The 21,652-nt window shown below is 36.4% G+C and overlaps 1 protein-coding gene across 6 annotated transcripts in view; it reads left to right on the forward strand.

Moving 5' to 3' along the window:
• The window catches only part of LOC142085003 (putative oxidoreductase ZK1290.5), a 52,055-nt gene that overhangs the window by 26,365 nt on the left and 4,038 nt on the right, over positions 1-21,652 (forward strand). For 2 of the 6 annotated variants that reach the window (XM_075156438.1, XM_075156441.1), the window contains 4 exons: positions 10,636-10,727; positions 16,159-16,341; positions 16,874-16,933; positions 19,117-19,218. In XM_075156438.1, the coding sequence (XP_075012539.1) occupies positions 10,636-10,727; positions 16,159-16,341; positions 16,874-16,933; positions 19,117-19,212 (431 nt within the window). In that variant the 3' untranslated portion in view covers positions 19,213-19,218. The remainder of the gene's footprint in view (positions 1-10,635; positions 10,728-16,158; positions 16,342-16,873; positions 16,934-19,116; positions 19,219-21,652) is intronic. The other 4 variants (XM_075156437.1, XM_075156439.1, XM_075156443.1 and 1 more) reach the window with 3 other exon arrangements.

Here is a 21,652-nt window from a genome sequence, read left to right on the forward strand (position 1 = left end):
ATTTGAAAATCTCATTCTTTCAACTTCAATTTAAAGCCAGGTTAATATTTATTCTGCAAAATTCCACTTACCTGGGGCAAGCAACATTTTAAAATAATATAAATTATTAATAGTCTTTTTTATTGTTGTTACCGATTGACCTAGGAGGAGGGAAAATAAACTGTTAGTACCCAAGACTGTAAAAGTCTTTAATGCAGATTTTTTTAAGATTATGTTAAGTTTTAGATCGGTCACAAGTTGACACAAGAAAAATCCCAACTGTGTCTACATTCATAAGTTTGAGAGAATTTTTTTTAGTTCATGTCTACAAAGATAGATTCAACCAGGTTCATCTGAGAGCCAGCACATAGCAGCTGAGACACAGGGCTGCAGTAGCACAACTTGCGGGGCTTCTGACCTGAAGTATCTTCTTACCCAGCTAACTGAGGAGAGACCAGAGGTTCTGGGTCTGTGCCCCTGTCCAGGTCAGCATGCACTAATTTATGAGACTCTGCCCCCAGATAATAGAAACTCTGTGTGACAGGTTTAAAAATAATCTGAATTATTTGTCAAAATTATTAAAATAAATATTTTAGGGAGTAGAAAACTTGCATAAAAAGTTAAACAAAACCCCTCAGATTGTAATGAGTCTAATTTTAGTAAACTCCTGAGTACCTCTGGCTGTAGAAGAAATAGCAGGTTTATTGTTATTTGAATGCAGCATGTGCCAATAAAATTGGTGTGTAAACTGGTAGATGTGCATTCATGGAGATGTGTGGGCATCCTTAAATTTACTGTTTCTTAATTCTTGACTGCTTAGTAGTGCTTCCTATATATACTCTTAATGAAGGTTTGGAGTTGAGCTGTAACATCAGAATATTCTTCTAAATAGAAAAGAATAGATTCAGGTGATGTCACTGAAAAATCCCCACTGTGGCTTACCAGTATACTAGTTTTGTATTTCATCAAAAGGAATTTGAGTTTAACATTTTTCAAAAGAATCTCTTGTCCTGATATGATTTGAACTGGAAACATGAACAATTTAAAATGAGAATCTGAGTAGTATTTGTTAGAGATCTCGTTACCCTCTCCAGTTGATGCTTACCATACTGAAGTTTTGGGCTGCACCCCTTGGATCCAATGTGCTTTATATTTTTGGAAACTAAACAGAAGCTGGTTACTGCCCCAAGGCTGGGGTCTCAGGAACACACCTGAAAGAAGGTTTCATATTTTAGCACTCTCACCCTTGTACTTGAATCCACTGTTCAACTGCTAATGCAACTGAGCAGCTATCTCAAGATCTCACTTCAGGTTAAAAACAATTTCCCAGAATCCTGGGCATTTTTCTTGAGATTTTTCATGAGGGAGACCATGATAGATATGAGAGCATGCCCGAAAACACTCATAGGGATTCTGAAGCCACTTTTGTCCTTTACTGTAACAGTATGAGATAATAAATGTATTATCTATGTTAAAATAACACACCCCGAAAATTTTTCCCACTTCAGGCGTTTTAATCCCTCTGGGTTGTGTGTGGAACATGGTCCTGTGTCTTTCTGGTTTGTTGTTGAACTACAGAGTCTTTGGCTAAACATGCTCATCCTTCGTTTTCTCCTGGCTTAATCCTTCAGTATGTTTCTTAAAATCCATTAAAAGTCCTACCAGCATCTTTCCCTCTTCAACCTGAAATTTTTATCTTTTTACCCTCTATCCTCTCTTCCCTATCTTCCCTACAAACAAGACAAAGTTATACTTTTAGTTTGCTTTTTTTAGTATTCCTGTTGTATAGCCAGAGTCCAGTCATTAAATTTGCGGGTTTCCCTAAATTCCCTAAATATTTGGTTTCCCTAAATATCTTTCCAGGGAAAAATGTCATACGGTCCTGGTCAACAAAGGTAAATACATATTTACAGTGGTATACAAACCTATAGCAATTGCATCATTCCAGAACATGAACCAAAACTTATAAATTGTATGTACGTTTCCCCAAATCGCACAGAAAGTATATTAGAATGCTTATTTGTAATATTAGTGAATTATAACACTGCTTGATTCATGAGATATTCACATGCCAGTTAAGAAAGGATTCAGTGCAGAGATTTCTATTTTGTCTTGGAGTCTGTTGTCTTCCATAAGTCTTCAGACCCTGGGATTTGCAGGCATTTAGGCCCGGCCTTGCTTCCAGAGGGAATTGTGCCATCTCATATGGTAGTTTGGGGATCACCTGGTCTTGGTAGTCAGCCCAAGTGATCAGAAGATTTTGTAGTGGAAAAGCTCCTGAGGAACTGCAGCAATTTCCGCTATCAGTCATTGCAGCTTCTTTATGTTGAGAACTGGGAACAAATGAATGGGGGAGGATAATTATTATTTTCTTTACTCTTTTTAGAATTGTGGTTTGTACCTGACAGTATAGAATAAAGGCACTACCTGCACTAAAAACTCCCATTTAAAAATGCTAGGTGACTTCTGTTAGACCAAGCTGATAGCTCTTTATTCATGGCAGGAAAGACCTTATTGTTAAACTAATTTCTACTAGCTGAGGACAACCTTACAGTTTCAAGAATGAGTTTCTTTAAGTACTGTTATGCCTGAAAATGTAGTTTAGCTTTTTGTTTGTTTGTTATTATCTTCTGTGAGTTGTTAATCTGCTACAGTTTGACCGGAGCTATTTCACAGGAGCCAGGTGACTCCATTGGTGTATGTGCATCTGTCTTAAGGTCGCAGTCAGAGTAAAGAAGTCTCTGTCTGTACTGCAGAGCTGAGAGGCAGAGAATTCTAGACGTGTGTCTTTGTTCAACAGCCTGCATACATGTTTTCTTTTAAAGAGTTATGGGATAAACAGTGCTGAGGGAAAAGGGAAAAAAATTCTTAATTTTGGTCAGTGAGACATTTATGTATAATAACTGGTTCTTTCTGTTGTAACAGCTGAAATCAACTAGGATTCTTGTAATATCAAGGCTACGGTTTGAGTTTTTGTGGTCTCGTACATTGTCATTTTGTGGAATTATCCTCTCCAATACCTCAGGACAGAGGCCAGACTGCCTACAGAACCCATTCCAAGATACATACATTGAGTCAAATATTCCCTTGACAGCTGCAACATTCTTGTATAGGCATTTGTCTGCTGGCAGATGAAAGCAGTGTGGCAAGCTGCTTTGACATCATGAATAGTCATTATATATGCTCACTGGTAATTGGGCTGTTCCTAGCAAAATGACCCTTTCCATATGCAGTGTCTTTAATGACCTTGATTTTGGCATTGTGGCTAGCCCATCATCTTGGCAGGCTTTTCGTACACACATGCACATGATTATTTGTCCCTACATCTAAAAATGCTGGGAAGAATGAGGGCCTCCAGCCAGCTTTTGCCTGAAGTTGGCAAGAGTAGCAACGTGGTGGTTATTCTGGATTCAGATCCCACTGGGACTCGGTGCCATTTTACTAAAAGTAAAATTTTTTGCTTATCTTTTTAGTGTAAGCAGTGCAGCTTATGCTTACATGAAATATTCATACTTGCATCAGAAATTCCTTAATGTGTTAACATATGATTTTGTTAAACATAGAGAAATGCTCTTCAAGATAAATACAATTATTCCGTTAATGTTAGTTTAACAGTCTTTGTGTATGGTTTGAAGAGAATCCCATAAAGTAACAGAAATTGTTTAGCCCAGTAATTGAAGCCATGTCACTATGTTCTCGGAAAAAACTTATGTTTTGCCTAATTCCAAGCGAGAGAAGAAATCTAATCAACCTTAACAATATTCTTCTCCTTTTCATCTTTGGGCATAGACCAGTTCAATCATCATCTTTTCTTCCTCCATTTTCTATGAGTTCTTAAAAGTATGAGTGAGGGTTCAGTAAACCAAATACAGTTTCTGTGTAAGTGGCACAAATTTCTAGTACATCATTTCCTAGATTACATATTCTGCTTTTATGCTACTGAAAAATTACTTTAAATCTATGCTTATATTGTCAAATGATGAACAGCTAACAATTCACAAATATTTGTATTACAGCTCCACAAAATGTTTGTCTCAAGAGTGTTTATGTTGGTGGAAGTCATATGTGAATGTGTGTATGTAAGTTGCACTGAGTTTTAATTAGTAAAACCAAGTAACGAATTTTCCTAGCAACACATCTTTTTCACATCATCTATAGTATTCTCTCTGTACAGATGAAGATGTCTCATGGGCTTGTTATGATCAGAAACACAGTTCAGAGATGTGTTTTTATGGGTTGAAGGTGGTTGCAGTTGGTGAGGATGTTGGTTGCACCACACCCTGTTGATCAGATAAGACAGCAATTGAAGACGTATGCAAAAAAAAAAATTACTACACATATTTATGTTAAAGATTATAAAGAAGTCCTTATAATGTGCAGTATCTTATTTAAGAGTAAGAAATTGTCATAGAATAAGCCATTTTGGTGTAGATGTAAAAGTGGGAACAAATCTAAACTTGCATGAATGTCTATCCTCATTTGTTATGTTTTGCTCTTTTTTTTTTTTTTTAAATTTTAAGGACTTCGTGGGTAATTCTAAGTGTAAAAATAAGCCCTCAGACTTCGTTTCATGATTTATCGCAGTGTATGGTTTGTGTTTTTTCTACTAGCAAGTGAATCCTTTTTGTCAAAAATTTAGATAAATCTTTTCGCTTAGCTTGCTTAAAGCAAATGTACACATTTGTGTACCCACACAGAAGTGCCTAGAGGTCCCAGTGTGAACACAAGAACTCTTGGGAGGAAGGCAATGCTGAAATACATTTCAAAGGAAAGTCCTTGTCCAAAATAACTTTTTGTCTCAATAAATAATGTACGTGATTTGGGGAAAAGGTATCATTTCTCTGTTTTGCATATGTTGAATTTAAGCCCTAGATTCTTAGCTATTGTAAATCAGTATTGCTTTATTGACATCAGTCAAGTTGCTGTTATTCAACCAGTTGGGAATCATTATCCCTGATACAGAAGTCCAAAAAGTATCCTGGTTCAGGAAACTGTGCCATCATAGTTACAGGTGGGACAAACTATTTAGAATCTAACTATGTGCTCTCCATAATACTTTCAAAGTGCTAGTTTTAAGGGTACATATTCTAATAGCCTTTAAGCACTTAGCTGAGTTGCTGATAATTTTGGTCACATTTTCACAACATAGCGTGTGGTGGCAATATTGACTTAAGGTATAGTGGGATTGATTCTGTACCATGTTGCTCTTGCACTTTTGATTGCCCAACTGTTTGTGAGCAGTTGCAGAATGTTCTAGATATAAAAATGTATTTTCAGCCTTTTTTTAAACCTGTGTTCTGTTCACAATATGATTCTACATGCTTAAAACTGGCATAAGAGAAAGGAAAATCCATAAGAGTACAAGGGAATTGATTCAGTTTTGAAAACAACCAAACAGTCTTTTTGGTGGATTTTTTTTAATCTGATCTGGTTTGTAATGTCAACTCGAGGAAAAAAAAATATGTCAACATAACTGAGATAGTGTTGCGTTGAAGTAGTGAGAATGAGCAGCCAGGGTCAAAGAGACAGAATACATTAAGCTAGTATTGCTGCATTATGCTATTTAGTTAGCCATTTAACAGTTGTGTAAACTAAATGTTTATAATGAGTTTTTAGTCACAGAAGTTGACAATTTGACTTCTACTCATGCCTCCTCTCTTTTCCTCACAGTTTATCATGGTTCATAGGTGATTTGTAGCAGGAGTAATGATCATGGAATTGTAGTAGCAGGAAAGTAATTTTAAGGCAGATAAGCACTTATACTGTCGTAATAGGATAAAAAGAAATCCTTCGGGGGAGAAAGCATGATTTTAGTGTTTTCAATTGTGCCACAGTCGTCTTGCGTGTTTTAGACAGGACACTTAGCCTTTTGGTGTCTATGTTTTTTAGACTGTGAAATGGGAACAAGTGTTACTTCATAGATTTAGAACTTAATTCCTTATTGGTTCTGGCTGAGAGTCATCTGTTTTATTTATTAAGGCTTTGGCTTGCAGTCTGCTTGTGGGGCACACTCAGCCTACAGCTTTGATTTAGCAAGCTGTGCTGAAATCCAATCTTGTGTTGTTTCTATGAGTAATACCATTTACCCACAGAGAAGTTCTTAGTGTGCATATCACAGAATGTGGACCTTTCCAACCTGTGTAACCTCCTTTAATAAAGATACAGTTACTGCAGTTGACCTCTTGTGAAAAGTGGATCCATTTGTGTTTTTATTCTGTGGCTTGAATAGAAGATATAACAGAATGGGCACTGTTCACTGGACGTGGGAATTCTCCCTTGCTCTGACTCATGTAGAGCGGCAGGGAGGGGGAGGAAAATGGGCTCCACAAATCCAGTATCCAGTTTTGTCACTTAAAAAACTTTTTTGATCTGAAATTTGTACATTTAATATTCCAGAGAGTATTTGGAAGTTTGATAAAAGTCTATAGTAGTGCTAGAGAAAGATAAGGGTTACTATTGTACTAAAACAATGTTGTGGTGCCAAGACAGTATATTTATGCTTTTTTGTTGCAAAGCTAGCAGTGCCCATCAAACTTTGTATAATTTGGTATAAACGAAAGAAAAAATACCCAATCACTCTCTGGGTTGCCATTAAAAAATGCTTTAAGCTTAATATGCAACTACATTGCGAACCAGTCCATTAGCATGATGCATTGCTTCACAGCAGCCGGGAGTAATACAGTGTGGTGAAATTACCGATGTGGTGGAGGCCGGGATTTTTTTGTGTAGAATAGAAAGTATACTGATTTTTTTCCCATTATGATTAACCATTATTTTGCCAATATGTTTTCTAACGTGTCTTGCAGAGTTTCTTGATAGTTTTTCAAAGCTGGATGAAAATTTATGTTCCACCATTGTGGTCAGTCAATTTTTAGCATCCATAAAAGAAGTATCATTGCCAGGTTTTTCTTCAAGCTTATGAACTCAGAGTCACAAGGAGTAGGGCAAAGCCTCAATAAGCTTTGGGAGCTAATGGGGAATTGCAAACTCTTTGGTTATTGCATCTGGCACGTTCTCAAAATCTGCTTCATAGGGGCCAAACCACTCATTTCCTCAAGCAGATAAGGAGGGTGCTTTTTCTCCCTGAGTCAAAGCTCTGTGACTTTGTAAATAAGGCAGTATAAGTGTATATTTTAAAAGTGTACTTTCTAGAGGGATTGCAGCTAGCACATTGCAAACTTTTATTTCAGAGGACTAGTTAAATTGGTTAAGCTAAAACCAAGTATAGACTTTAAAACCACCTGCTATGACAACAGCTAAGACATGAATTGTGCCTGAATTGTCTGAAATGGGATTTTTAAGCACACTAAACAGGTATTAAATTTAAAAAAAAAAAAAAAAAAAGCTTTCCCCCCCCCCTTTTCAAGAGCATTCTGGTGGTTTTGAGACCCATGGCACAAACTACCTCTGTCGGAGCTCCGTGAGAGAGGAAATATAAGGAAGTGTGCCCCCCCACCTCCCCGTTGTTTCAAGGCAATGAGTCAGGACCCTTTTACGCAAGTTTCTCAATATGTAATTTTTTTATTTCTACTGTTGATGTGATCATTACATGGATCTTGTTTGATATACATAGTCACAAGTGTTGGTCTGTCAGATAAGGCCCAGGAGCTAACCAGACCTTCATTTTCTTGTCCGTCATTTTCTAACTCTTCATTCTTAGGAATTAATCCAGCAGATGTAAATTTGGAAATAGTTCTGTATAATCTCCTGCTTTAAGGCAGTCTTCCCCAGATCTGGACAATGCGGAGCAAGTGTGTTAATCTTCCAGCAAGCAGATGGAAGCAATTCTCTAGAGTAGAATCCATCGATTGTTTGTTGAAATTTAAACACTCTATTTTTCAGGAAATTCCAGTGTTTTGAATTCCACCATGCATTGAAATAAGACTTTTAATACAGTCAGGCTGTACAATTGTTTTCATATTTATGGCACTTTATATTGTAATTTAATACAAAAGTCAAAACACTTCAACTTTCAGGTATTAGACTATAACTAAAAACAAAGCAATGGAGTTGAAACAAAGGGTTCTAACTTTACCAAAACTAAATATGTGGATTTAATGAAAATGAAATGTTTTAATTCTATTCCCTTTTTAAGGGAATTAAGGTATTTCCTTAAGAAAATGGTAGTTCCACAAAAACATTGAAATTCTAATTATTGTTTCTCTGATGTCTGGGAAAATGTTTACTTTCTTGGCAAATTTGAATAGCTTTCTCTGTGCAACATCACTCTAAACACAGGAATGCCATAATACTGATTTTAGTAGGAGCGATTCAGATGACTTTTAAGACAAAACATAACTGACCTGAAATTTCTTGATAGGAAATCTAGCAAAAAACTTCCTATCAGTGAATGCAATGAGACTGTAGAACAGACTTCAAAGTCTCCTATGAGAAGTATGCTAGAAGCAAAACATCTTAGTATACTGTAGGGGGGAGAAAAACTGGAAGCTTTCTGTGGAAATGGACAAGTTTAATAAGCCCTTTCATCTTTCATGTCTGTGATTGAGTTTTGGTTTATTTCAGCCTGAAATGAAAGCTTTATTCTTCAAGGGCAATAACAGCATGTTTTTTGTAACTCCTTAGCTTTCAACAATAGAGTATAATATTTTGGTTCACCATTGTGTTAAAACTGCAAGTGTTTTTCTGACTTCTTTGGCACAATGATTTATTAGTGTTGACACTCCAGGGTTGTCTGTCAATAGAAGTCAAAAGCTCAGGTTTTGGTCCTTCTGGCAGATTACATAGAAATTATGCAAATTGTTATAGTGCAGGTTATAACCTAATTATGTTATACATCTTCAATAATGATAATTTCTGTAAGGGAAAGCTGTCTAGCATTTTAGTTGCTAATGTATTTTTTTCTACTTTTTGTATTCTACAAAAGAAACCACAATAAAAAGTGATATTATGTGTGCAGGTTTTGCTGCTGTGCAGCTTACCTGCTTGTGCTGCTAAAACAGCAACATAGCAGTCAAATTGCGTATATTTATATGGTTAGTGGCTTTTCTAATGCAAAACTGATTTTTTTTTTTTCAGGGCTTTAGCAATCTGTTTATAATAATTAGCAATAAACTGTAACTTCACTTACAGAATTTCATAGAAGACTAGAAAAATTTAATTACTTTGTTTTGTCCAGGTAAATCTAACCTGCAAATTCAAGATACTTTGTAATCTTATAGCTCATATTTTTATATGCCAGTTTATAGTTTACTTGTGAGTTATTTTTTTAATACATAAAACACATGCATTTTAGGAATAAGTACTTGGTTAGTACATTTTTCTCCAACATTTTCGTTAGCTTTTGCTTCAAAGGAAATTCTTCCTTTTAATGTATTCACATCTCTCAGTTGCATTAATAAGTGCTTTTTATGTATCTGTATTCTAACTTCAAATCAAGGCAGCTCCACATAGTTTCCTGCTGACCTCAAGAAAGTGGCGATTCTAACTGTGGAATGAGGGCAATTTCAGTCCAGAAATCATTCCTTTGACATCAAATGGCTGAAATTGCCCAATGACTTGTTTTTTTTTCCCCTGAAAAAATAACAGTATAACTTTTGGTTTAATTCCTTTCCTTTTTGGTATAGATATTTGTATGCATGTATATAGATAAGCACATGCATCTACATTATATAGAATTGGCGAGCACAAATACCGGATTAACAACAGCGATTAGATTTCTGTGTTCAGACACCATGAGACAGACTTTCCATCTGCAGAATTACAGATTGAAATGCAGATGAAGTCAATCAAGACAAAGTTCACATACTGAAGAAAAGAGTCTGATTCATAGTCCACAGAATCCACAGCCTAAGGAGACCACTATTAGCCTGACCACAGTTGGTTTCCCTATTAACTGTGTTTAGCACAGAATGAGGACGAAACTATCAAAGATGAGTCAGGGTTGAGGTGTGGTGGCAGGCCAATATTGGGAGTTGTGCTTTATCATATCTGAGGCTTGAAGGAAGACATCTGATTTCAGGACTGTCAGCACTTAATTTATACACATGCATACACACTTAAGGCTTATTTAAAAAAATAACCTTCATATCACCTATGTGCCATTTAACTTTATTTGCATGTCAACAGGAGCTGAGAAATCTAGCTACATTTTTAAGGTTCTTGGTTCTTGTTAGATACTGGTCACTTAATTGAAGTTTTTATACTGAGTTTTACATAACATCTCGTAATGATCTAATAGAAACATAAGCAGTGCTACATAGTTCATTTGGGCTTCGTGTCCTTGTGCTGTATTGCTCACACCTTATTAGTCTTCAGCAAATGTTCCACTTTTCTTTAGTTTTGGCAAGCAACTCAGAACACCATTTCCTTCTTTTCATTCTGGTGGAGTCCAATTGTTCTTTGCTTATACTACAGTAGCCTTTCCCAGAATTTAGCTTGGAGTTTTTATACACTGGGGAGTTTCCAGTGTGTTTAGATTATAAAATGATTTCCTAGTGTGACTGTGACGGAACCATGTTTTCAGATAATACTGTCAAACTAGATTTTGGTGCTGTTTTTCTGTGTTTCTTTGCAGTATTTTGCTATACAGAAGTGACGCATAAAATCATTTTGTTTCTTGAAAGTGATGTTTTTCAAATCATCCTCCTAAATAGTTAGGATTTTCCCAAAACTTTTTCTTGTTCTGTTTCTCATTAGGTTTGTGTAGATCAATTGGTGTAAGCAACTTTCTTATCAGTCATCTTGAGCAACTAAAGGAAGACTGTGTGATTACTCCACATGTTAATCAGGTGAGTGGATAAATATATTTAAACTATCTGGGTTTAGGCTTTTGCTTTGGTTTTTTTTGTTAATAATCTCCTCCCCACCCCTATGCCTGAAAGACTACACCCAAACTAGCCTTCATCATCCAATTTCTTCTCTTTCATTTCTATATACATATTGAAAACCATTCAGGAAGATGGCCTGAAGTGAGGGAGGGGGGGAAGTCCTTCCTCCTTTCTTTTCCCCAGTTTCTCCCAGGCTATTTGTTTGTGGGTGGTTTTAAGGCACAAACAAATGGTCCATGTGCCAGTTTTTGATGATAAAACATTTTAGAAATAAAATTCAAGGAGCCCTCAACATTTAGCATCTCCAGAGTGAACAAGGTTTTGGAGAGCCTGTGTTCAAATACTATGTATAATTCCTGAATTATAGCAACACTGAAAAGCCTTAGGTGATTACATATCCATGCAAGGGTGCTGTTTCCATTACTCCCCCCTTATTTCATATTCATATTTCAAGATCACATTAAATTCAGTGAACTTCTCATTTAGGAAGGTGCTGCAAGAGCCCTGGCAAAATTTTTTTGCTGCCCTAGGCAGATAAAAAAATGGCCACCTACATACCAGCAGACTTCCAGGACACTGACAACTATTCCCTTGTTGCAGTTTTCTGCCCACAGCTGTGCTGGAAGTTCATGCTCCCATTCCTACCACCTCCTGCCAGTGACAGTGTGCTTATGCTAAAACTGGGAACTGGAATGGATGAAGCGCAGGCGCATGCTTTTCCCCTTTGTACAGGTGGTGAGGATTTCTGGCAACTGTTTATGGTTTAATGTCATAAACAGCCACAAAAAGGAGCTGAGAATGTGACTGTCAGAACCTAAAATCTCTGATTTTTGCTGACCACTAGACTAAAGGTTACTAAAGGACAATTATAAGTAATGTTAAATTAAAGTAAAACCACATAAAATATTTAAATTCAATTATTCAAAACAAACCATTAAAATATGTCTTAAGATGGACAGGTTGATGACTGTTTAAGAATCGGTGAGTTTGCCAAGGTTCAATTGTGTCTCCTTTTCAGAAATAGACATCTTCAAAGTTTTACTGGAGTTTGGCATAAGTTGTTACTGTCTGTTAAATGAGAATAGCCTTTCAGTGTCCTACTAAATCACTGCAAGGAAAAAAAATGTAATCTTGGATTTGTTTTGAAATTTCCTCTTACCCACAATGTCAAAATGTTACCAGTCTTACTGTGTCAGTAGTGTTAATGGAGAAAAGTTGTTTCTTGATACTATTTGACAGCATCTCTTTTCCGTGGCTGAAAAAGAGGAGACAAAAAGTTGAGACCATAGTGATATTGGGGGGTGGGAGGGTATTTTGTGCAGTGCTTCTGCAATAGAAGCAGTGCTTCTATTTTACAAACCAAGTTGTAAGTATTGCCTTTATTCTTGGTTCCTGGAAAAAACAATATCATCATGGCTTTTAAAGAAGTAGGAAAGGCCTGTCTTTTCAAGAATATAGTAGTGTTAATGTATTTAGTAGTAAGTAAGCACCTTTTAAAGTTACAGTCTGCTATTAAAATACCCCTGCTGTATTCTGATAGTAATTTCTTTAAGGTGATGCACAGCATTTTTCCAAATTGAAAACAAAAAACCAACAATGAAATATCCATGCCACTGCAAACTGCTCCGCTTTGAACAGTTTTGTTATAGCATCAATTTACACTTTTTAGAGTTACAGGAATCTTATAAACCATAGTTCAGGTTATCCTCAAAAGAGTATTTATTCTGTTTCTTGCATAGTGTTGGAGAGTTGCTGAGTCTGATGGTGAGATTACTTAAGCATTATCAAATAACTAATGAATTCCTACATTTAAATTGGGAATGGAAGTGCTATACTGAATTCTTATTTCACTTATAATACAAAAGATCTTTGCTATATTTATGCATAAAATAGCATACTCTTTCAATGAACTTATTTCTAATACAAAACATTTGCAAATAATAATTGTATACAAAGTCTAAATATTTAAGAAACAAGTGAAGGAAAATCACTTCCCTCTTAGCTGTGTTAAATTTGCATGAAGAATTTAGAGTGTTCTTACAATTCCAACAGTTCTTATGATGTTAAAATTGAAAGGTTTTTTTCTGTGAAGAGGAAGAAGTAGGAAGGCGGGAGAAAGGAGGTTCTCCGTTAGACTTTTATAGCCTTTGCAAACCAGGTAGTAAGCAGTGCTTCTATTTTACAAACCAAGTTGTAAGTATTGTCTTTATTCTTGGTTCCTGGAAAAAACAATATCATCATGGCTTTTAAAGAAGTAGGAAAGGCCTGTCTTTTCAAGAATATAGTAGTGTTAATGTATTTAGTAGTAAGTAAGCACCTTTTAAAGTTACAGTCTGCTATTAAAAATGCTGTTAAACACCGTGTAAAATTATTATAAATATTTTACTCTAGCATCATGTAGAATGAAACCTACAACCTAGAAGTTACAGGTTTGTATTCCAGAGTGTGTAATTGACTTGGCAGTAGTAAGTTTGGATTTACACTCAAGGAAGTCTTTGAAGTCTCTTTGAAGACTCTTACGCCTGTCACTCATTAGGGAAAAAAATTACATTTTATAAGAATTTAATTAATGTATATGTTTCATTTAATAAAGTGATACACTGAAACAAAATATAAACCGTTCCTCTCCTAATTGCATGTGGGAATGCTTGTCAATATTTTTTCTACTTTTACAGAAGTGCAAATTACTGTGTAATGACCTCAGACAGATTTAGTAATGTTGTTAATATTGCCGTTAATATTGCCATTAATATTGAGCTCTGTTATGTAAATTTGTACAAGGTAGAAATGTATTTTAGTATTTTGAGGCATTAGGAAACAACCCCTTTGTACATAAACTCACCTGAGCTGTTCATTTATAGAGAAAACATTTCTGGGCTTATATTTCAGTTTTATAAAGAGAAATAATTGTAAGACTGTGCTTTCCCATTGAGAGACTGACTGGAGTCCAGATGCAGGAAAGCTTTAGCAGGTGAAAAGAACCCATAGCGGGGTGGAAAGAGTAAGGCTTTTGTATACCGTCATCTGAGGTATGACTTTATAGGTCCATGTGTCAGGCTTGTTATTAGGCTTAACTTTTCCCCATTGTGCTATGACTGTCATAAAAAACAGCGCTTACTTAGAGTTCCCCTGTGGCTGACCAAGTAGCAGCTGTGAAGAGTTCTGTAATGTGAACTGCAAACTGTTCTATTAAACAAATGCCAGTTTTTACACACAAATCACTCGGGATAGAGTGCCAGAAAAGATCAAGATCTTCCTCTACCACCATATGATGGACAGCCCTCGCCTGAGAAAAGTTTGGTGACTAAAATAGCAAGGGTGGAGCAAGCCAGGAAGTAGGAATTATTATTTTGAGGGGAAGTACATGCTGGCCACTCACCCTATGCCTCTTCTAGCTCAGGATGCTAGTGCCTTGCATTTAGATGCTGCTAGAACCTTCCAGAAATTTTTCACAAGAAAAATAAATTCAAAAGTGCTTATTTTATTTTATGCATTTGATTATTTTAGCAATCTATTTAAGAAGAAAAATACTTGCTGCTACCAACACACAACTGCATGTGCCAAAATTCATTTCACAAAATTTGGGAGTCTCTTGATTCAGTGAAAGGCACAAAGTATAATCTTCCCAGGTGGGAAGTAGTTGTTGCTGTGTATTCTGCTTGTGAAGCAGAGAGGTGACATCTCAGCATGCTGTTCTTGCTTTAAATATTTCTGGTGTAACCTGGAACTGTGCTGCCTAGAAATCTTATTAGACCAGCAGGTAAATTGTGCTTGCAGTTATATTAGTAATAAATGCTGAATAAGTCACCTGATGCCCTAGGGGTACTGCAGATTTTTCAGCATTTGATCCTAAATACATCATTCTTTATTTAATATTTTCTAGGCTATGTTATGTATTACACTTAGTGTAAAGAACATCTACTAAAATTGCTTATTACTATTGTAATAATCGAGTGCTTGCTCTTTCTTTTTTCCCCTCATAGTTTTGCATAAAAACAATGAGAATATTTTCTAGTCAGCTCAGGTGCAAACAAGTGAATAACCGTATGACCTAAACACTGGTCTTACACATACAAACATGAAATACAAAGGCTACTCAAAGGTCAAGAAACATCAAAGGTTGAAGACATGGATGTGTCTGCTGCTTGAACCTTGTTCCCGAGTCCACCTAGTAATTTAGATCATAGCAGCTTTAGGCTGACTCAGCCCAGCCTTCGAGGGGCAGTTTTTTCTTAGAGCATATTGAATGACTGCCAGCCTATTGTTCCCGACTATTGTTGTCTGAAAAGACAACATGTACTAAAGATGAGAAACAGGAAATGTTCATTTGTCCTCTTTGTGGCAGAAGAAATTTTCCAGATTCCACGTGTTGAGGTAATTGTTCAGAAGAGTATTTTTCTTCAAAATGCGCAAGCGTTAGATCACTGGAACAATGGTGACGGCCAGTCACAAAAATACATCACACGATTATGTATTTTATAAAAGAAAAGACTACCCATTTTCATCTGAATGCAGAGGAAGGCATGCTTCTTACAATGTATAAACTCTGAAATACTTATTTCAGTAACATAGTAAGGAATATTACAGAGGTTCTCTTTTGGCTTTTGCTGCATGCCAGAATACATGGCTCTTCTGAGATCCTTACTTTCCAATAACTTCTGTTTCCTTTTGCTTCCAAAAACTATGTCTTTGTAGCTAGTTACTTTTCCTCTTTTAACTGGTTCTTGGCAATTTGTGATCTTCCTTCCTACAAAGGGTCTCCTTCACACTTCATTCCACAGTGTGATTGCTTCCCTGCATAAGCTGTTGGTGACATCACACACAGAATACAGGATTTTCCATGTACAATCCATGCCAACAGGCTTTGCTTCCGAGGTCAGGCCCTCATCCTAAGCAAATTGTTCTGGTTGGTCTCTTGCAAACGCAGTCCCTGCCCAGCCCCGCCCCTTGCCTGTGCAACTCAAAGATCATTAGTAAAGAAACAGGAGAGGAAGTGGATTTGGAGAAGAGAAGGTAGCCTCAAATCACCAATAAAAATGACCTGATACTGACTTCCACTATGCATTTGCATATATTTCTCAAACATGGAGCAGAACAAGAGTGCAAGTCCAACTGCAGGTAGGGCAGACAACTGCTCCATGCATCTTACTTCTGGGGGGAGCATAAAATACATAGTAAACTATTGTGCCAATTAATGGCAAAATGCTTGTGGATTAATATCCTTCACATGTCTTCTAAAGCTGATAACTTACATCTGTGTCCCAGAAGCAGTGATTTCACTCGTGTTGTACTTTTAAAACAAGAGAGAAAAAATATTTTCATTTATCAATGATGTTTTCTACTAAATGTACTCTCAAGGTTTTTACTAAAAATTTATCTCTATTTATCTAAGGTTGAATACCACCCTTTCCAAAGACCTCAGGAGCTGGTCGATTATTGTAGGAGCAGAGATATTGTTTTTGAAGGCTACTGTCCTTTAGCCAAAGGTGAAGCACTTATTCATCCTAGTGTCATTCAGCTGGCAAAGAAATATGGCAGAACTCCAGCACAGATTTGCATACGCTGGAGTATACAGGTAATGGAAGGTGGTAATAAAAACATGTCTCCTCTCTCAGGAAAAAAATGCAAATAGTTCAGGTTTTGTGCATCCAACCAGAATTTATACAGAAAGTATTTTTGCCTTCAGTATGTTGATATTGCTTGAACTAACTGTGCTGTACTGGAAATTTGGAATGTAGTACAGAAAGCATGGCAGTATTTTAAATGTGCGAATAATCTGATTGTAGAGAATAAAAAGAACCACCAATAAAAGAGATGTTTTCAAACTAAATGTTTCAAGCAGTATGGGGCATCATTCCATTTCTCTCACTCAACACAAAGTACTAAGCAGTGAAATAGTGTATTAAGTTGAACCACGTAATCTGTATTGAAATTTAATGCAGTGTATATAACTACAATTAAAAATAGCATATAGAAATGTCAGTGTCCTCTGAAAAATTAAATTAAAACCTCAGAACACATGAGGAATGTCTTGAAATGTTTTGAAGAGAGATTATTTTCTTTGAAACTATGTAAATTTTAATGATCAGAAGCATTATGTTTTTCAGAACGGGATTGTCACTATTCCAAAGTCCACAAAAGCAGAAAGGATACAGGAAAACTGCAAGGTAAGATTTGGTTATGCACTCAAGTCTGACTAACATTCAAATTACTGTTTTTAATACTTTGGTTTGCCTGCCCATTTTCCTATACCAGTTTTACATTGGGGCAACTCAGTTAAAACTGGCAAATTATAGTACCATAAAATTACTACAGTATAGTAGAAAACCATAATTCATAAATGTCAGAAATCAACTGGAGATCTAGATCACTGTGTATAAAAAAGATATCCATAGAAAGACCTTTCATAGTTGATTTTTATTATTAATATTTTTATTTATTACTGGCTGACTGTAGAACATCCTAGTCTGGTTATGCTTAAGTCCTCTTTGTGATAGGCACATAGATCAAACGGAAGGAATTTGTATGCTATGCATAACACTGTATGAAAGCTGTAGAACTTTCTTGGGGATATCCCAGATACCTTCTAAGGAAATCATGGTCCTGCCAGAGCTGACTCTTCCCCTACCTTCTTCCTTCTACTCGACTTGCAGAGAAAGTCCCAGCATTAACGGGATGAACAAAGAAAAGAAGGGAATGAATGAGGGTTGGCAGCATGATTCCCCCACCCTTTTTTTATTTCCTTTTCATACCAAATGTTTTTAATTCATTACTTCATTTTTCTCTCCATTTCTCTAATCTGAAAGTGTGCTTTCTTTGAGGGAGGGGAGGGGAAACTACAACCACCTTGTTACTTCCAAAAATATCATAGGGGTATGAAATGTTTGGCAAATCAGGAAGAAACTTTGCAAGAAGATAGAAAACTTCTGTCTGGTAGTTAAATCACTCTGTCTGCGTGTGTGTGTGTGTAGGTGTAAATCAACGTACATGTAATGAGGATTTCTCCTGGTGGCTATGCCTGTTTATATAGCTCCTGCCTTGAGTATTTATTCTGATATGCACACTGCCTTCTGTGGTACAAGCACAGCTGTTTGTGGTACTGTATTGTGAACCAGATCAGAAAACAAAACCAGGTTAAAAATCCTTCCTTATTGTTTTTATTTTATTTTATTTTCCCCAATGATATTTTAAATCCAGATTAATTGTGGTTTTTACAGACTTTACTCTATGGCCCCACCAATTCATTTCACACAGCTGAGGGAACGCATTGCAGCAAAACTTAAAACACTTAAGATGGAGAGGAGGAGGGGAGAACTGGCACAGTTATCGGATGTTGTTTAGCACATCTTCCCTTTTTCTCTTTCCCCCATGCCAGTGTGTTGGCCTGAATCTCTACCACCTCTAGTCAAGTTGGTGAAAGCATGCACCTCATTAAGCCCTTAGTATGTAATATAATATATAGTTTTTCTGGTTCTGTGAGTGATCCCTGGTTTAGGTTTAAAAAGCTTGTGCACTGGGGTTTGACTACAAGGGTTATTCCAGCAGACAGTGATTGCGCGATAATGCAGGATGGGAGGAGCTCATTTGGCAGCAGTTCAGGCTCCACAGGATCTTTTTATTGAGGAGCTCTGGCAAAGACAACAGACCAGCTTAAAGCAACTTCAGTTCTGAAGTGATAATGACTGAATAAGACACCTGCTAGGAAAACACTGACACCGATGTTCATGGTGTAGGTCTCACCACAGAAGAAGTCGGTAGCTATGCATGAAGACAGGTGGCTGCTTTCAAGTTTGAGTTAGTACTGAGGCACTATAGCACTGTGCCTGTTTCTGTATTAGCTGATCCATGAGTATTTTGCCTAAGTACACATAGAAAAGATAGATATAGCCTTTGGTTTCCTAGCTTTGTGAATGCCCTGATACCTTCTGATAATTCTCTTTGGCTAAAGTTCTAAACCGAACATTGGGATACAACTGAAATGCTGAGCTCAGGTTTCCGGAGGGATTGCAGTCAGGGTATACATATACCTCTGGCAGTGACCACATAGAGTGCTGTCAAAAACAGTTTTGATACTACCGTTGTCTTCGACCTTGCCAGGGGCCAGAGTGCTACAAAACCATCTCAACAGAGTCTGCAAATACAAATGAGTCACAAAAGGAGCAAAGGATGCAGTGGACCCTGTCAGCTTAATGGAATATTGGTCTATGACAAAATATAAGAAGAATTTCCAGAAGAAAAAACATAGAAAAATTCTGCCTCACATTTAAATGAATCTTGGTCAGTTTGTGTAACAGAAACACTCCTGATTCTTTCTACGTTCATGATGTTAACTATATATGCATTCCCATAGGTGTTTGATTTTGCAATAGCAGAAGATGACGTTGAAATTCTGAATGGAATGCATGATGGGAGACATGTTTCCTGGGACCCAAGCCTTATTGTGTGAATGAAGGTTTGAGCTTTTTCCTTTGTCAGTGATCAGTGAGTCACACCATATAATTTAAATTTAGGGAAGGTTACAATAAGAATATAATCGTAAGATTAATGTCTGCTATTAACGATAATTGATCTAAAATCCATAATATTGATAACAGACAAAAGATATTTTTGAGGCTAGCACTTTTGTAGAGAGATCTTGCATTTCCATCTCAAATCCTGATCCGTAGTTCATCGAAGCCCATGCAAAGCCTCCTGTTTATGCCATTGACCCTGCGTCAGGCCATTTAATCAAAGAGCGTAAGGAGATATCCCTTCTTTAAAAATGTAAGAAAAAATGTTACCTACTAGTGTACAAGACAGGTGTTAAGTACGAAATAATTTTTCAAGTACTTTGTTAGAGGCATACAATGTATGAAGAAGAAAAAGGTAAAAAAAATGTTAATACCATTATTATTACAGTATTTATACTATACGATATACTGCAAATCTCCATCAGAAATATAATCTCACTGTAATAAGCAATATCTGAGCATCACCAAAAAAAGTTTTATGCATATTATTGCATAGTAATGGCATTGACCCAGAGAGTTCTATGCATATTATTTACTAGCCTGTAGATACAACAAAGTAGAAATCTTTCCAGAGAAGTCCATGTACAAATAAACTATCTGCATGGCTAAGAGTTGAGAGGCATCTTTGTTATTACTGATCTTTTTCTCTTACTGGAAATTCTGGTGAGTTTTGTGTTGCTTTTAGTGAGAATTAGTTTAGCTTTCATTTTGGATTTGTCCAGGAAATCTCACTAAGATACTATACTGTTCCTCAGATTTTCTTATAAAATATGTATGTATATAGAGAGATAGATGTAGATATAGATATATGTAGTTTACAGATCTGTTTTGAGAAGTATGTCTGCAGATTCTTTTATCGGCTGAGTATTTAACTTCTACTCAAATTGGTTTGATATTTTAGGAGTTCCTGTGTCTAGAAAGGTATGGAAAATCTGACTATGATTTATATTGTGTGTGGACTTCCTGAGGCAGTTTTCCCAGTGCTGTTCTGCTTTAGTCATATCGTGAAACAAAGCTCCTTAGTTTTTTATCAAGAAGTGACTTAAAGCAATCATATATTCTAGCCTGCATTGTTTGTCCTCAAAGTAGAGCTTCTATACAGCTTGGCTAAAATACAGACAAACTTACCTTTTTGATAACAGCTCCTCAGAATAATTGGCTGGTTTTGCCTGGTAAACATTTCCACAAAAATTTGTCTAGATTTGCCTCTGGAATCATTAATACATTATTTATTATTTTAAAATACAAGATATTGTATGAAATGCTGTGCTCACTAATACCTGTAGAATGTACTGTTCTAAGAAAGATACACAATCTCCACAGTAAGGTTATTTTCTAGAGTTTCAAGTGTGGCCTGCAGTTTGGGGTGCTTGAGTATCTGGGAATGCCACGTTAGGTGTCTCAGAACAGCTATGTACCTGGCTTACTTGTTGTGATAAGGGGTTCAATAGTTCCAAAAAATAAGGCTTATTTATAAAATTAAGGTAATTTTTAGGCTTTTTTTAGCTTTTGCAGAAAATGATGGCAATGATTAAGTGAAAATTGGAAAGATTGCCCAGAAATAAACCTTTCTACCAGTGGTCACCAGCTAATTCTGCTTTTGAAAAGTCATTTTATAAAATAATACCTTAGCAATATGAAAAAAACCTGTTACTATGCTGTTGAGGGACTCTTTGCTTCACAGTGTATCTGAATTCATAAAACGAGGACTAGAAGTGAATCATGTGCCTAGTATTCACTCAATTTTTGGCAGTGAAAACTTTCTCAGAAACTACAAAAAAGAAGTTGGAGTTTTACCTCTATTTTTCTCTAAAGAAACAGACATCACACCAACATACTATTTCCAATACAAATGATGCATACAAAGTGAACCAAATCTCTATGTATGCTAGCAAATTCTAGCTTCAGTATTACCAGAACAGTATCAGTTAGGACTTGTTACGTGGCTAAAAGTCCCATGTTAGTCAGTACAGCTCTGTTTTTTCTGCACTCATTTCTGACTGATTACCTCCCTGTTCTGAGCTCAACAGAACTAAACCAGATTTTCTTGCTAATCCCCCACATAGATGACTTTAGGCTACAGTGAGTATGGCTTCCTAATTCATTCACGTATTTCATTGTTCCCTCTGTCAAAGAGATTTTACAGTGGTTTTTGTGTCTGCATCTGCGTTTGCTAGGAAGTCAAGCCACCATTTTCTGTGATCTAGATCATGGTATCTAAGCAGTACAATGAGTAATGAAAGGAATAATCAGATAAAAATAGTATTACTAAAAAAGCATTCTTCTTAAGGAGCAGATACAGTGGCAAGTTACATTTTTAATCTGAAACTTACTTTCCTAACTACCTTCAGACTTAATTATTGTTGGTTCAGGACT

Source organism: Calonectris borealis, chromosome 8 (genome assembly GCF_964195595.1).
Source record: "Calonectris borealis chromosome 8, bCalBor7.hap1.2, whole genome shotgun sequence".
NCBI lineage: Eukaryota > Metazoa > Chordata > Aves > Procellariiformes > Procellariidae > Calonectris > Calonectris borealis.